Raw genomic sequence first — 16075 nt, forward strand, 5'->3', positions numbered from 1 at the left:
CATCCCAGCTTCACACCTACCCTCTGACTGGGTCTGAAAGATGACCGGATCACTCCACTCACTCCAGGTCCCCTGGTAGGAAGAGCCAGGCATGGGCCCTGCCCGCACCTGCAGCTCATAGCTCGAGTCTTTGCGGAACTCCAGGGGGAGGAGGGAGACACTTCTTGAGTCCACTGAGATCAGCCTTCTCCTCGGACTCTGCCAGTACAAGGAAAGGATGCACCAGGTCAGGGTTAAACCAGGCCAGCCCCCGCCTCCAGCAGAGCCACCTCTTTTCCCAGCTTCCATCAAAGGGCCTGAGTGTCTCTTCTCTTCCCACAAGAATCAAGCCTATGCCTGAGTAGCTGGACTCAGGCATGGGGAGCACAGACTTGCCAGCACTGCCTGGCCCTTGCATGTGATAGGATGCTCTGTTTGATTTCTCTTTGATCCAATTCAGCCACTCACAATCCTGGCAGTGGACTCTCCCTGCAGGACTGGGCATACCTCAGGAGTGGGAATGGTCTGACAGCACTCCAGGCAATGCATACTTTTGGAATTCTTCAACAGTTGAGGACATTCTCAACTGATGTATCGATATAAGTCTCAGTACATCAGTTGAGAATGTCCTCAACTGTTGAAGAATTCCAAGAGTTGACATACTGACATTCCTAATAGTGGGCGTTTCTGGAACTCTTTTAACTATAGACATCTTAGCAGTGGATACCTCTGGAAGTCTTCCACTGGGGACTTTCTAAAGTATGGCACTCATGGCCATCTCCAGCTGGGGCCATTCCAAAGGATGGACAATTCTAGGACTCTTCAGCTGTGACTGTTCTATCATTATTACTATTTTTATTTTTTAGAGACAGGGTCTCACCTGTGACTATTCTAAATAGTGGGCTGGAAGGACATCTCTCAAAGCCTTCATGTTTGAAACAATGGGCCTCTAACACTGGACATTTTTTTTTTTTTTTTTTTTTGAGATCGAGTCTTGCTCTGTTGCCCAGGCTAGAGTGCAATGGCGTGATCCCAGCTCACTGCAACCTCCGCTTCCTGGATTCAAGCGATTCTCCTGCCTAAGCCTCCAGAGTAGCTGGGGTTACAGGTACATGTCACCATGCCTGGATAATTTTTGTATTTTTAGTAGAAATGGAGTTTCACCATGTTGCCCAGGCTGGTCGCGAACTCCTGACCTCAAGAGATCCACCCGCCTCAGCCTTCCAAATTGCTGGGATTACAGGCGTGAGCCACTGCATCTGGCTGGACCTTCTTAATCATTGATACTTTTGAAACTCTCCAACTATGGCCATTCTAAGCAATTGGGAAGCTTCCAGATTGCCCCGTTTCTGAAACTTCTTCTATTGTGACTACACTAGACCTGGGGTGGAGTCTGGGGAAGGGACAATCTCTTTGGCATGCTGACAGCCAAGGAGACAGGTTTGGGCAAGACAGATTATTCAGGGGTCTCCTACCTTGGGGAGAAGTGAGGGGAGGAGGAGGGACTGCTGTAAGGGAATGCTCGCATCCTTGGTCTCTGTTCTTGGCCATGAATGATGATACTCGCCCATCTCTCCCACCCGGATGCCCTTGCACTCCCTCCTCTCCCCTCCCCCGCCACAAAGCTGCACTGATCCCCACATTCCTCACCACAGCCCAGGGGTCTCCCCGGTTTCTGTACTGCAGCTCATACTGAAGCTTGCCCTTCAGCATGTAGAAAGCAGGGTCTTCATAATCTGAGCGCCAGGAGATATTATACTGTCCTGAGAAGGTCACAGTCACGTTGAAAGGGGGAGCCGGCTTGACTTGGTGGGAAAACCCAGGAAAAGAAAATGGGGTGAGATTTTGCTGTAGGTGAAAAGGATTTGATGATGGGAAGGAGTCCTGCCTGCCCCCACCCCGGCCACCGTGCCTCACCCATCATGGATGAGATGAAGACAAACAACCCTGAGTGACTTTGGGCAAAGTACTACCGACTCTGGGCTTCAGTTTATCCATCTGGGACCTGAGAGATTAGGGTTGCAAACTCAGGGGCGGGCAGGTCACAGAGAGGGATGAAGCAGCTTTAGGGACTGTGAAGAAATAAAAGAGTCGGGCCGGGCACAGTGGCTCAAGCCTGTAATCCCAGCACTTTGGGAGGCCGAGGTGGGTAGATCACGAGGTCAGGAGATCGAGACCATCCTGGCTAACACGGTGAAACCTCGTCTCTACTGAAAATACAAAAATTAGCCGGGCGTGGTGGCGGCGCCTGTAGTCCCAGCTACTCAGGAGGCTGAGGCAGGAGAATGGCGTGAACCCGGGAGGCGGAGCTTGCCGTGAGCCGAGATCACGCCACTGCACTCCAGCCTGGGCTACACAGAGAGACTCCATCTCAAAAAAAAAAAGAAAGAAAGAAAGAAAGAAAGAAAGAAAAAAGAAATAAAAGAGTTAAAAGTGAATGGCTCCAGCAGCACAGGGTGGTCAGCTTTTTTAAGTTTTCTAGGGAAACACACATGCACACGCATACGCACGTGCACATGCACACCCACACGCATGCCCACACTTGCAACACACACGCACACACATGTGCATGCACACACATGCACACGTGCACACACGTGCATGCACACACACATGCACACATACACATGAAATCTGAAACCCTGCTTTCTATGTACAGAAGGGCAAGTTTCAATATGAGGTGCAGAATGGGAAACGGGAGACCCTTGGAATTATCGTGTGAAATCTCCAAGGGTTTTTCCCCCTAGAGACAGGATCTCACTATGTTGCCCAAGCTGGAGTGCAGTGGTGCGATCATAGCTCACCTGTAGCCTCAACCTCCTGGGCTCAAGCCATCCTCCCACCTCAGCCTCCCAAGTAGCTGGGACTACAGGTGGATGCTACCACACCTGGCTAATTATTTGTCTATTTTGTAGAAACGGGGTCTCACTATGTTTGCCCAGGCTGGTCTCAAACTCCTGGCCTCAAGTGATCCTCCCACCTCAGCCTCCCAAAATCCTGGGATTGCAGGTACAAGCCACTGCACCTGGCCTATCTTAAGTTTTAAAGTTAGCAACCCATCCAAAAATATTCTCAGCAGCGTCCCGGCAAATCCATTCCTTTTCCATTTCTCTCCTAAATGATGGTATCATTTTCTTTCAACCCCAGCTACTTCAGGCAGTTGAAGACTCTTCTTAGCATGAATGCTAATGGTGAGGGCTGCCATTTACTCAGAGCCTGCCTGGCTGTCCTGCTCTGGGCAGTTTGACACCCCACAGTGGCCCTGGGAGGCCAATCTGATGGTCCCTATCTTTCAGCATCTCCCAGCAAGAGCAGAGCTCAGCCATAACAGCAAGCTTTCATGGGCGGCCTCCAGGTGAAGGTCAAAGCCGGCATTCTGTTTTTGCTCCATTCGAAGGACATTTCATGAACTTGAGCAGAACACAATATGTTAAGGGCCTCAAATTCCTCTCTTGTAAAATGGGCCCAGTTCCCGTATCATGGGGCTTGTTCAAAGGGATGAAGCTATTTAGCAGGAGGCGGTAACTTCAGAGGAACTGAGTGGCAAGTGTCTACCAGTGTCAGAGAGGAGTTGCAGGCCTCTGCCCTCACCTTCTCCACTTTCTCTTCTTGTTTATTTCCTTCCTTCCTTCCTTCCTTCCTTCCTTCCTTCCTTCCTTCCTTCCTTCCTTCCTTCCTTCCTTCCTTCCTTCCTCCCTCCCTCCCTCCCTCCCTCCCTCCCTTCTTTTTTTCTCTTCTTTCTTTCTTTTTTTTTTTTTTTTTTCAGACAGAGTCTTTCTCTCTGTCACCCAGGCTGGGGTGCAGTGGCATGATCTTGGCTCACTGCAACCTCTGCCTCCTGAGCTCAAGTAATTCCACAGCCTCAGCCTCCCAAGAAGCTGCGCACCATCACGCCTGGATAATTTTTGTATTTTCAGTAGAGAAGGAGTTTCCCCATGTTGGCCAGACTGGTCTTGATCTTCTGACCTCAAGTGATCCACCCACCTCAACCTCCCAAAGTGAGCCACCACACCCAGCCACCTTCTCCACTTTCAATCTGCCACCATCCAGCACTCTGCACCTCTCACCCTGTGATTTTGTTTACCACGTGCCTCTCTCGCTGGGCTCTTAGCTCCTTGGGGCGGAGGTTTTGTCCTCCAGGTTCAATCTGTGCACACAGCTCCTGGAACACAGCCTGGGGCACAATAGGCCCTCAGTAAATATTTAGCAAATTAGACTGGGCAAGGTGGCTCATGCCAAAAATTTCAGCACTTTGGGAGGCTGAGGCGGGGGGATTGCTTGAGGCCAGGGGTTCAAGACCAGCCTAGACAGCACAGCAAGATCCCAGCTCTACAAAAAATTTAAAAATTAGCCAGGATGGTGATATGCACCTGTAGTCCCAGCTACTCAGGAGGCTGAAGTGGGAGGATCGCTAGAGCCTAGGAGTTCCAAGCTGCAATGAGCTGTGATTATGCCACTGCACCCCAGCCTGGGGGACAGAGCTACACCCTGGCGCTCTCTCTCTCTCTCTCTCTCTCTCTCTATATATATATACACATATATATATACACACACACACACATATATATATATACACACACACACACATATATATATATATATATATATATTTGTCAAATTAACAAATGAACCTTTCAAGGCCTCCAGAAAGGAGCTCTAAGGCTGCCTGTGATCCTGAAACCCGCACTGAGGGCTCCCACCGCGCCCCGAGGTGACGGAGGTGCACATTTCACAGAATGCCACGGTGAACACTGGGTTGTTGCTGTTGCTGTTCCAGTGATGGGATGTTTTTGACTGAAATCGTTTCTAACCCCTCTTTTGTCCTCCCCGGGGCAGGTGGAGGCCGGCTCTGGGCTTCCCTGTGTGGCCTGGGTGAGGATCAGTCCCGGAAGACACCAGCGTACTGAGAACTGCCCCATGGGTACTCGGGAGATGTTTGCAGAGCCTGGGGGTCGTGAAGGGGGGCTGCTCAGCCCAGCGAGGCCCAGGACCCAGGAGGAGGAAGGGACCCTGAGCAGGAGGTGGTTAGAAAATCACTTCCTGCCCCAGCTGGGCCCAGGCTAGCTGCAGATCCTGGCAGGGAGAGAAACGCCAGAGAGAAATGCTTGGATTCACGCTGCAAGAGAAGTGGCAAGGAGGGGCCCCTTCTCTGCCCCGAGCTCTCGTCTGCTTCTGAGAAGCTGTGGGGTTGAGGGGTGTGGGGTGGCCTGGGCAGTGGGGCTGCTGCCTGCCTCAGTTCACTCAGCCCGGAGGGGCCCCTGCTCCAGATGGTGCATGCGTGTGCAGAGAACCTCGTGTCCTGGATCCCAGATCCGTGTGGCTGTGAGTGTGTGTGTGTGTGTGTGTGTGCCTGTGTGAGATAATGCGTGTGTGTGAGAGCGCATGTGTGTGAGTGTGTGCATGTGCGTGCCCGTGATGTGTGTGTGAGTCTGTGCATGTGTGTGTGCATGTGTGTGTGAGAAAGGGCATGTGTGTGAGAATGCATGTGCATGGGAGTGTGCATGTGTGTGAGAGAGTGCATGTATGTGCATATGTGTGTGCCCGTGTGTGTGATGTGAGTGTATATGTGTGTGAGTGTGTGCATGTGTGTGCACATGTGTGTGAGTGCATATGTGTGTGCATGTGAGTGTGCACGTGTGTGAGAGAGTGCGTGTGTGTGTGTGTATGCCCATGTGTGAGTGATGTGAGAGTGTATGTGTGAGTGTGTATGTGTATGTGTATGCATGGGTGTGTGTGTGTGTGCATGTGTGGGTGCGTGTGTGTATGTATGTGTGAGTGTGTATGAGACAGAGAGAGAGAGCAAGAGAGAGACACAATGTGGGCCTCTGTGTCCACGCCATGCAGGCCGGGGCTGGGGAGACACCTGTGGGTTTGAGGGCGCATTTATGAGTCTGTGAGTGCGTGAGTCTGTGACCCTGGGAATGTGCATGAGTGTGCATATGTCTGGGAGTGTGTGAAGCTTCACTCTCACCCTCTGTGGTGTGACACCCCCTCAGCAAAGTGGTGCAAACCTGGACCCCCAGAGTGTGAAACAGACACCTCTTATACCCCAGCCCCTCTGCTGGGAATCTAGGGGCAGAAACTCCCGAGCTCGCACGCAGGGCCTTCCCGAGAGCAGGCTCCCTTTGCAGCCTGTGTTTGCCTCTGGGGCCGCTTTGGGTACACACACACACACACACACACACACACACACACACACACACACCATGCCAAAGCCACCTCCCAGGTCCTTCCATGCCCTGCACTAGTTCTGTTTTGTTTTGTTTGAGACGGAGTCTCGCTCTGTCACCCAGGCTGGAGTGCAGTGGGGTGATCCTGGCTCATTTTAACCTCCGTCTCCCAGGTTCAAACAATTCTCCTGCCTCAGCCTCCCAAGTAGCTGGGATTACAGGCATGCGCCACCATGCCTGGCTAATTTTTTTGTATTTTTAGTAGAGATGGGGGTTTCACCATGTTGCCCAGGCTGGTCTTGAACTCCTGACCTCAAATGATCCACCTGCCTCAGCCTCCCAAAGTGCTGAGATTACAGGCATGAGCCACCACGCCTGGCCCCTGCCCTGGTTCTTGTTTTGTATTCTGAGATGAGGTCTCGCTATATTGCCCAGGCTGGTCTCGAAGCCACAGGTTCAAGCAATCCTCCTGCCTCGGCCTCCCAAAGGGTTGGAATTACAGGTGTGAACCACCTCGCCCTGCCACCTGACCTAATTCTGAACTCACAGATAAAACTGCTCCCACCCACCAGGCCCCCCTGCCCCTGGGACGCCCCTCTACCTCCAGCCTGGAGGGAAATTCCAGGCCTCCCTGGAGCTTATGAAGGGGAAAAAACCCAGGAGGGTTTTTTTCTGTGACTCAGTGTCCTCCATTCACCTCATTATGGAGTCGGGATCCCAGAGAGTCAGGGTAAAAAAGACACTTGCTCTACAAACAGGGAGGCTGTCCCAGAGGTAGGTGTGCCTCATCCATGGTCACACAGATGGGCAGAGCTGAGCCGGAACACGAACCCAGAAGTCCCGGGTCCCAGCCTAGCTCCTTCCATACCTCTCAAACCTAGTATCAACCTTTCACACATTAGTAAAAAATAGCGCAACTCAAAATAGAACTCTAAGGTGTGGTGAGGACATAGGCCAGGTCAGATCTGGTGGAAGGAGGAGAGCTGGCCCAGAGGGCAGGGAGTGGGGGGCCCAGCCCCTACCTATAATCCTGGCACTTTGGGAGGCCAAGGCGGATGGATCACTTGAGCCCAGGAATTCGAGACTGGCCTGGGCAACATGGCAAGACCCCCGTCCCTACTAAAAAAATTATCTGGGCGTAGTGGCGTACACCTGTTGTCCCAGCTACATGGGAGGCTGAGGTGGGAGGATCACCTGAGCCTGAAGAGATCGGGGCTGTGGTGAGCTAAGACTGAGCGCCACCCTAAGCCCGGGGTCCCAGGATACTCACTGCTGTCAGCCAGGAGAAATCTACCACACTCCTGGGTGTAGTTGCCAGAGTGGTCTGTGACGTTGACACTGAAAATGTCGTCAGCCATGAAATGGAATACGTCCATGTGACAGGTGTAGGTGGCGTGCGTGGCATTGTGGGCCGACCTGTGGAGGCTGCAGGAGGTGGCCTCGTCCTTCAGCTCTTCATACTGGTCTTGCCTTCAAGGACAAAGCAGCCGGTCATGGCTGGAAGCCAGGGGCAGGGTGGATGGTGGCGGGCTCCGTGCTCAGGGCCAGGGCAGAAACCCAGACTCTCAGGGCTGGGAGGGATTTGAGGCAGGGCTTGGGGGGTGGTCACCTGGTCCAACCAACCTTTTTCCAGGGAAGGTATCACCTCCCCTGCAGCATCCCCAGTGAACTGTATCCGGGCTCAGCTTGCACACCTCCCGGAGACCAGGAACTCACTACCTCATTTAGGGTAGCAGCTCTCAATTTTGGAAATTTGGGCCATTCTTGCTTGGACCAAGCCTAAATCTGTCCCTGTCGGTCCAGACAACCAGATGACTGTCCTACAGGAAGGGCACTAGGTATTTTGGGTTCCCTTCTCTCCTTTCTGTCCAACATCCACTTTTTTGAGACAGGGTCTCACTCTGTCCCCCAGGCTGGAGTGTAGTAGTGTGATCACGGCTCACTGCAGCCTCGACCTTCCCAGGCTCAGCTGATCCTCCCACCTCAACCTCCTAAGTAGCTGGGACTACATGCATGCACCACCATGCCCAGCTAACTTTTTGTACTTTTTGTAGAGATGGGGTCCCACCGTGTTGGTTAGGCTGGTCTCGAACTCCTGGGCTTAAGTGATCCGCCCGCCTCGGCCTACCAAAGTCCTGGGATTACAGGACTGAGCCACCTCACCCGGTCCCAAAATCCACTGAATAGCTAGCTAATAAGAGCCTGTGCTGAGGGCCAGGAGAAGAGCTAAATGAACCTCATCTCCTCCTCTGGGTGGACTTCTGGGAAAGCTGGTGGGATGGGGTTAGGGAAAATGTTGTGGCTTTTTAACTCCCACTGGACAAAAATGGTGGGTTTTGAAGTACGTATAGGAGTTTACCAGATATTAATTTCCCTACCTAGACGTTCAGGTTCTGAACATGACCACTCTCTAGGCCCAATAGGGATGTGTGGACTGAGTTCTCTGCTAAATTTGCTGGAATAGAAGTTCTTGCTGAATAAATGCTCTCCAGGCCTCCCAGCCTGAACTTGCTCATTATTCCCCTCACCCTGCCTCACTCCACTCCAACCACACTGACCTCCTCCCTATTCCTCAAACTCACCAGCTCTTCTCCCACAGGGCCTTTGCACTGGCAGTGCCCTCTGCCCAGCTCCCTGGCTGCCTCCTTCTCACTAGAAGTTGTGGTCCCTCTACCTGAGGTCCAGTGTCCTATAGCACCCAGTGTTATTAGAAAGTATCCTGTTTAGGGCAGAACACGGTGGCTCATACCTGTAATCCCAGCACTTTGGAAGGCTGAGGTGGGCAGATCACTTGAGACCAGGAGTTCGAGACCAGCCAGGCTAACATGACAAAACCCTGTCTCTACTTAAAATACAAAAATTAGCCGGGCATGGTGGTGCACACCTGGGTGCAATCCCAGCTATTTGGGAAGCTGAGGCAGGAGAATCGCTTGAACCCAGGAGGCGGAGGTTGCAGTGAGCCGAGATCATGCCACTGCACTCCAGCCTGGGCAACAGAGTGAGACTCTGTCTCCAAAAAAAAAAAAAAGAAAGAAAGAAAGTATCCTGTTTGGGCCTGGCATGGTGGCTCACACCTGTAATCCCAGCACTTAGGGAGGCTGAGGTGGGCAGATTGCTTGAGCCCAGGAGTTTGAATCCAGCCTGGGTAACATGGCAAAACTCTGTCTTTACAAAAACTACAAAAATTATCCGGGTGTGATGATGCATGCCTGTAGTCCCAGCTACTCGGGAGGCTTAGGTGGAAGGATCACTTAAGCCCAGGAGGTCGAGGCTACAGTGAGTTCTGATCACACCACTATACTCCAGCCTGGGCAACAGAGCAAGACCCTGTCTCAAAAAAAGAAAAGAAAAGAAAAGAAAAAAAGAGAAAGCATCTTGTTGGTTGTTTTGTGCATCTGTCTCTCCCAGCCATCGCCCCACTGTGGTATGTCAATTCCAAGGCATCTGGGGCCCGGTCAGTCTCGCTCTGCTGAATCCCCAGTGCCTGCTACAGTGTCTGGCAGGAACTTCACACATGTTTTGTTTTGTTTTGTTTTGTGAGATGGGATCTTGCTCTGTTGTCCAGGCTGGAGTACAGTGGCGTGATCATAGCTCACTGCAGCCTCGACCTCCTGAGCTTGGTCCTCCTGCCTTAGACTCTCAAGTAGCTGAGACCACACAATTGTGCCACACAACCTGACTGATTTATTTTTTGTAGAGACAGGGTTTTGTGATGTTGCCCAGGCTGGTCTCAAACTCCTGGGCTCAAGTTATCCTCCTTCCTTGGCCTCCCAAAGTGCTGGGGTTAGAAGCATGAGCCACTGCACCTGGCCTATAAATGGTTTTGAATGAATGAATGAGCTGATGGATAACGGAAGCTCTTCTTTATCCTGAGCTGCATAGGGTCTAAAAGGGACCCATGGACTTTGGAGTTGGAAAGTCTGAATTTGAATCGCAGCTCCAGCATTCACAGGCTCTATGACCTTGGGCAAGTTGCTTAACCTCTCTGAACCTCAATGTCCTCATCTGTAAAATGGGAGTAATCATTGTGAGGGTTGGGAGTGACCATTCATGCGAAGCATGTAGCTGGGGGCCTGGCACCTACTAAGTGCTTGAAAAATCATGCGGGAGACCGGCCATCCCGGGGTCTCAAAACCATGGCCAACCTGTGTGGGCGAGATAGTGGCCTTTGAAGCTGGTGGATAGACCAACCCTGCGGGCTCCTGACTTTTCAAGTCCTGTGAGCCCTGAGTAGTTGTCTGAAAGGCGGGCACAGTGGTCCTCAGTGCATAGCGTCCTCCTGGGGGAATCACTGAGCAGGCACCGTGAGTTGCATCCCCAGGGACTGGCGAGGCCCGGCCACTTACCAGGTAAGGGTGAGCGTGCTGGGGTGGAGGTTCCACATCTCCAGGATGCAGATGACCGTCTGGAGGTAATCGGTGTAGCAGACGAGGTCGGGGCAGCCCCAGCCTGGAGGGTCAGGTGGGAGAGAGGCCTTGGTGGGTGGTGGCTTGGGACTGCAGAGCTTCCTCTCCACCCCCTCAAGGGCTGGAGGAAGAGTGGGTGCCGGGGTCCCCAGGCCGGGACAAATATGAGGACTCAGGAGCTGCTAAGATGTAAGCCTGGCACCCAGGGGGCCTCGCTACCTGGGAATTCCTTGTTTGAGCACCAGTGTTTCAAGGCTGGCTATGAAGACAGGACACTCATGATGGCAAATAATATAAAACTAGCTGGTCCCCAGCTCAGCACCCTCCCCCAGAGCCCTGCGCCTGGCCACCAGGTCTGTGTCCCTCCTGGCCAAGCTCCCACTCAGAATGGCAATATCCTAAATGCCCCGGATGTGGTAGGAACCCAGCCAGCGCACACCCACACACCCCAAGAGGGTCAGGACCTCATGGAGTCAAGGACAGCTATACTGAAAATGTCCCAAAACCCTGAAAGGAAGAGGCCTCGGCTCTACAGAATTTGGCTCCACAGGACACGCTCTCTCAGAGATTCAGGAAGGTGCTTCAAGGAGCAGGAAATCGTGAGAGAATTAAGAAGCCCTCAGACACTTTTGCAGAAAGGTCTGCGTGATCCTGCAGCCAAAAATGCCACCGCCACCGCCACCAAGAAGTCATCAAGATATTGCCCTATGAGGCAATTTTGTTGGAAGATTTAACACCTTTCCATCCTGCTCCCCAGACATTAATTGTTTCACTGTGTCCTAAAACAGAGTTGCGATCATCATCTAAATTTTGTTAAATGTCGGACAAAATCAATGGAATAATTTGTAGTTTTGTTTTGTATATTTGAGTGCCATTTCCACTATTTTTTGCTGCTATTTACTAGAAACTTGTACTGCCCATCTCTTTTTTTGAGATAGAATCTCTTGCTCTGTTGTCCAGACTGGAGTGCAGTGGTGTGATCTCAGCTCACAGCAGCCTCCACCTCCTGGGCTCAAGCAATCCTCCCACTTCAGCTTCCTGAGTAGCTGAGACTACCGTTGTGCGACACCATGCCTGGATAATTTTTGTGTTTTCGTAGAGACGGGGTTTCACCATGTTGCCCAGGCTGGTCTCAATCTCCGGAGCCCAAGCGATCCATCTGCCTCGGTCTCCCAAAGTGCTGGGATTATAAGATTGAGCCGTTATGCCTGGCCTTGTTCCCCTTTATAAGTGGGTTCGTTTTCGGTGGCTTTTTCCTATTTTCCCTTGACTAATGAAGACCCGTGAGGTGATGGTGGTGGTAGGTTCCCTTCTTGGGTCTCAGTCGAGGACAGAACCTATATTCGGAGCAAAGAATACTGTGTCTGGAAACATCCTTTAGTCCACTGTGGAGGTGAGAACACTGAGGCTCCAAGACTAGACCACATCTCTCGTCTCTGTTGGTCTGGGCTGCTGAGACACTCACCCAGGGAAGGAAAAACCTAGTCTGTGCTAGTTTTTCATAGCCGCACACATGGCAGACATTGCTAATGGATCACAGCACTCTCTCCCCTAGGCGTGACCTCAGAATGCTTCTCAACACAGCTCTCCAGGCAGTGGCTACCAAGGGGTCTGAGTCATGGAAATAAATCTTGCTCTAGAGGGGGCTTTCCTCAGGGAGACACACAGGACTTGTCAGTGGGGTGCAAAGGAGCTAGTTCCAGCATTTGATGGAGAAAACAGGACTGATTTTGGCAAAACCTCAACACAGAGCCTCTAAGTAGCTGTGTCATCTCTGAGTCTGTACCCTCATGGTTCTTTCTCAGGGCGCTAGGAATTTGAAGAAGAGCTGCCATTCCGAGCCAGGTTCAAAGCTACCAAGGGACAGAGCTTGTTTCCAAACTTGGGGAGGCAACAGCAGCCCCCGAATGGCATGGAGGTGGCACCAGGGATGGGAGGGTGGGAAAGTGCCCGGTCAGTACCCCAGCTACAGGGCAGAGAGCCCCAGGGCCATCCCATGTCTGGGGTTATGAAAGCGTGCAGGAGGCAGTGAGAGACGCACAAAGTGACTGTGCTGTCCCCAGCTCTGTGACTGTAAACACGTGAGTCAAAACTGCTTCTCCTCCCCATGTGTAAGCTGGAGATATTGCTTGCCCTAGAGGCTGTTGAGGTGTTGAGATGAGGTGTTGCCTGTGCCTGCACGCTGCCTGCACACGGCTATCACTCAACAGATAGCAGGACAGAGTGGTGAAGACCATGCTACGGTTTGAATGTCTGTGTCCACCCCCAAAATTCATATGCTGAAACTCAGTTGCCAATGTGATCATATTAAAAGGTGGGGACTCTAGGAGATGATTAAGTCATGGGGGCAGACCCCCCCGAATGAATTATTGATCCTGTAAGAGGGCTGGAGGAACCCAACATTCAGCCCCTTTTTGCACTTCTGCCACATGAGGATGCAGCGTGCGTCCCCTCTGGGGGTTGCAGCGTTCAAGGTGGAAACTTAAAGACAAATATGGGGGCCAGGTGCAGTGGCTCATGCCTATAATCCCAGCGCTTTGGGAGGCAGAGGTGGGTGGATCATTTGAGGTCAGGAGTTCAAGACCAGCCTGGCCAACATGGTGAAACCCCATCTTTACTAAAAATACAAAAATTAGCCATGGCATGTGCCTGTAATCCCAGCCACTTGAAGGCTGAGGCATAAGCATTGCTTGAACCCAGGAGGCAGAGGTTGCAGTGAACCAAGATTACACCATTGCACTCCAGCCTGGGTGAGAGAGCAAGACTCAGTCTCCACAAAAAAAAAAAAAAAAAAAAAAAAAAAAAAAGCAAAGATGGGACCCTCACCGGAACCCAAGCTGCTGCTGGTGCCTTGATCTTGGACTTCCCAGCCTCCAGAACTATAAGCAATAAATGTCTATAATTTATAAATTACCCAGTCTCACGTATTCAGTCACAGCAGCACAGACAGACTAAGACTGACTCCAAGAACAAATTGATCCCAGCTCCGCCTCTGCCCCGTGGTGTGGCCGTGCACCTGTCTCTTAGCCTCTCTGAGCCTCCTCAACCAAAATCTGGGTGTCATTACAACATGGGCCTTGCAGGACTGTTGGGACAGTGGAATGGGATGACGCTCCGAGCTTTGCATGCAGCCAGGGCTTGCTATCTGCACCCACCAGATGTGAAGCCATGATGGGTGACCCAAAGGCTTTTTAGAACCAAGACGGTAATGCTTGCCACTCAGAAAGGGAAAATCAAAGCTTCACATCTGTTTCCTGAAGGAGCTATTTGAGGTCCTGGGTCTTCTGGTAAAAACCAGAGAAAAATGCCCATGAGTCAGCAGAGCAGCCGTTGAGTTCCTCCCCTGCCCCTAGGCTGGCCTCCACACAAGTCTGTGCTGGATCCTGCCTCCTCATGGCCCCCTCCTCCCAGAAGCCCTCCAGGATCTCTTAGTTCTCAGCAGTGTCCTCTCAGTCAGACTCCTGACCTTCCCAGCTCTGCTTTCTAACATCGCCCCCTCTAACCACAATATCTGGTCCTCCGCAGGCTGCCTACCAAGATTCGGTCTCCTTTTGGCTCTTCCTCCTGTCCCCAGCCCAGGGACCACCAGTGCCTGCTAAGAATCCAGCGATTTTTTTGTTTGTTTATTGTTGTTGTTGTGGTTGTTGTTTTGAGACAGGGTCTCGCTCTGTTGCCCAGGCTGGAGTACAATTGTCACCTTGACTCACTGCAACCTCCACCTCCCAGGTTCAAGCAATCCTCCCGCCTCAGCCCCACAAGAAGCTGAGACTACAAGCATGAGCTCCTATGCCTGGCTAATTTTTTTTTTTTTCTTTTGTAGAGATAGGGCTTCACCATGTTGCCCAGGCTGGTCTTGAGATCCTGAGTTCAAACGACTACCCTCCTCAGCCTCCCGAAGGGCTGGGATTCCCGGTGTGAGCCACCACACCCGGCGCAGCAATTGTTGAAAAACATTTCCAAGGAGAGTCATTACAAAAGGAGACACCGAGGTTAGATGGAAGGCAGAACTTCCTCACTCAGAGAGTTACAGCCAGCCAAGGCAGAGGTCAGGGGAAATGAAGGATGAAGCCTGTCATCCCCCTAGTGACACCCGAAGACATAAGCCCGCGGGCTGGGCCATGTGAGACTCACGTCTACTGCTTCTGGTTCGTGGAGCTCTTTGGTGGATGGATTCTGGTTAGTGCAGAGCCGGCTACTGGACTCGTGTCAGCCTCAAGGGCACGGATGCCATCTGTTCTGAATCTGTGGACTCTCCCGTGTTTTTGAGCCCACAAAGCCAGCCCGGCCCTAGCTCAGCTCTGTGATGGGGGCCCTCCCCACCGGCAGACCACGGGCAGCCACTTACCTCCCTGGAGCAGCAGCAGGAGCAAGGGGGCGGCCCAGCCACGCAGCATGCTGACTCCTACAGGCCTGCAAGAGATGCACAGCAGAGGGTGAACCAGGCGGGGCTCAGGGCTCCCCCAGCCTCCCCCTCATCCTGTCTCTTCTCAGGCAGACTTGCCCTCGATTCTTGGAACTGTCTTAAGAAAAAAGCAAGATCCCGCGGACCCTGTGGATGACCCCAAGAACTCCCACCTCCTAGAAATGGCAGATTCACCCTGAGAATTCCTTCTCCCACCTTCTTCCTGTCCCCACATCACATCACAAATGCAGAGTGAATTTGTTTTATTATTTTATTTTAATAGTTTTAGAGATGGGGTCGTGTTCTGCTGCCTTGGCTGGAGGGCAATGGCACAGTCACGGCTCACTGCAGCCTCCACCTCCTGGGCTCAAGCGATCCTCCTGCATCAGCCTCCCGAGTAGCTGGGACCAAAGGCACGTGCCACCATGCCTGGCTAATTTTTAACACATTTTTGTATGGATGGTATCTTGCTATGTTGCCCAGGCTGGTCTCAAACTCCTGGGCTCATGTGATCCTCCTACCTTGGCCTCTCAAAGTGCTGGGATGACAGGTGTGAGCCACCATGCCCAGCACAGGGTGAATTTAAAGAGTGAGGAGATTGCTGACTATTTTGCCCTTGCTGAGCCTATTGATGTAGCATTGTGTGTGAAATTAAATTATGTATGAATCTATCTAACAAAGAAAGAGGGAGAGAAAATGAGAAGAAGAGAGGGAGAGAAGAAGAAAAAACTGGTTTGGAAAGTGGGATCTTCTGAGGAGCAATGTTGGATCTTCCTTCCTGTAAACATCCATGTTGATAGCTCAGTAAATTGGCCTTTTTATTTTATTTTTTTTAGACAAAGTCTCACTCTATTGCCCAGGCTGGAGTGCAGTGGCCCGATCTTGGCTCACTGCAACCTCTACCTCCCAGGTTCAAGCGATTCTCCTGCCTGAGCTTCCCAAGTAGCTGGGAATACAGGTGGCCGCCACCACGCCCAGCTAATTTTTGCATTTTTAGTAGAGACAGAGTTTTGCCATGTGGACCAGGCTGGTCTCGAACTCCTGGCCACAGATGATACACCTGCCTCAGCCTCTCAAAGTGCTGGAATTACAGGCATGAGCCACTGTGCCCAGCCATC

The 16075-nt window shown here is 51.9% G+C and overlaps 2 protein-coding genes across 3 annotated transcripts in view; one reads left to right on the forward strand and one right to left on the reverse strand.

The window, feature by feature from the left end:
• Nucleotides 1-16075, forward strand: part of NSMCE1 (NSE1 homolog, SMC5-SMC6 complex component) — a 369302-nt gene that overhangs the window by 147778 nt on the left and 205449 nt on the right. The window lies entirely within an intron of this gene.
• Nucleotides 1-16075, reverse strand: part of IL21R (interleukin 21 receptor) — a 48405-nt gene that overhangs the window by 5380 nt on the left and 26950 nt on the right. For both annotated transcript variants that reach the window (XM_050773937.1, XM_050773938.1), the window contains exons 2-6: nt 14901-14965; nt 10496-10598; nt 7420-7619; nt 1630-1784; nt 21-198 (exon numbers count right to left, since the gene is read on the reverse strand). In XM_050773937.1, coding sequence (XP_050629894.1) covers nt 21-198; nt 1630-1784; nt 7420-7619; nt 10496-10598; nt 14901-14949 — 685 coding nt within the window. In that variant the 5' untranslated portion in view covers nt 14950-14965. The remainder of the gene's footprint in view (nt 1-20; nt 199-1629; nt 1785-7419; nt 7620-10495; nt 10599-14900; nt 14966-16075) is intronic.

The sequence above is a fragment of the Macaca thibetana genome, chromosome 20 (genome assembly GCF_024542745.1).
Source record: "Macaca thibetana thibetana isolate TM-01 chromosome 20, ASM2454274v1, whole genome shotgun sequence".
Lineage (NCBI taxonomy): Eukaryota > Metazoa > Chordata > Mammalia > Primates > Cercopithecidae > Macaca > Macaca thibetana.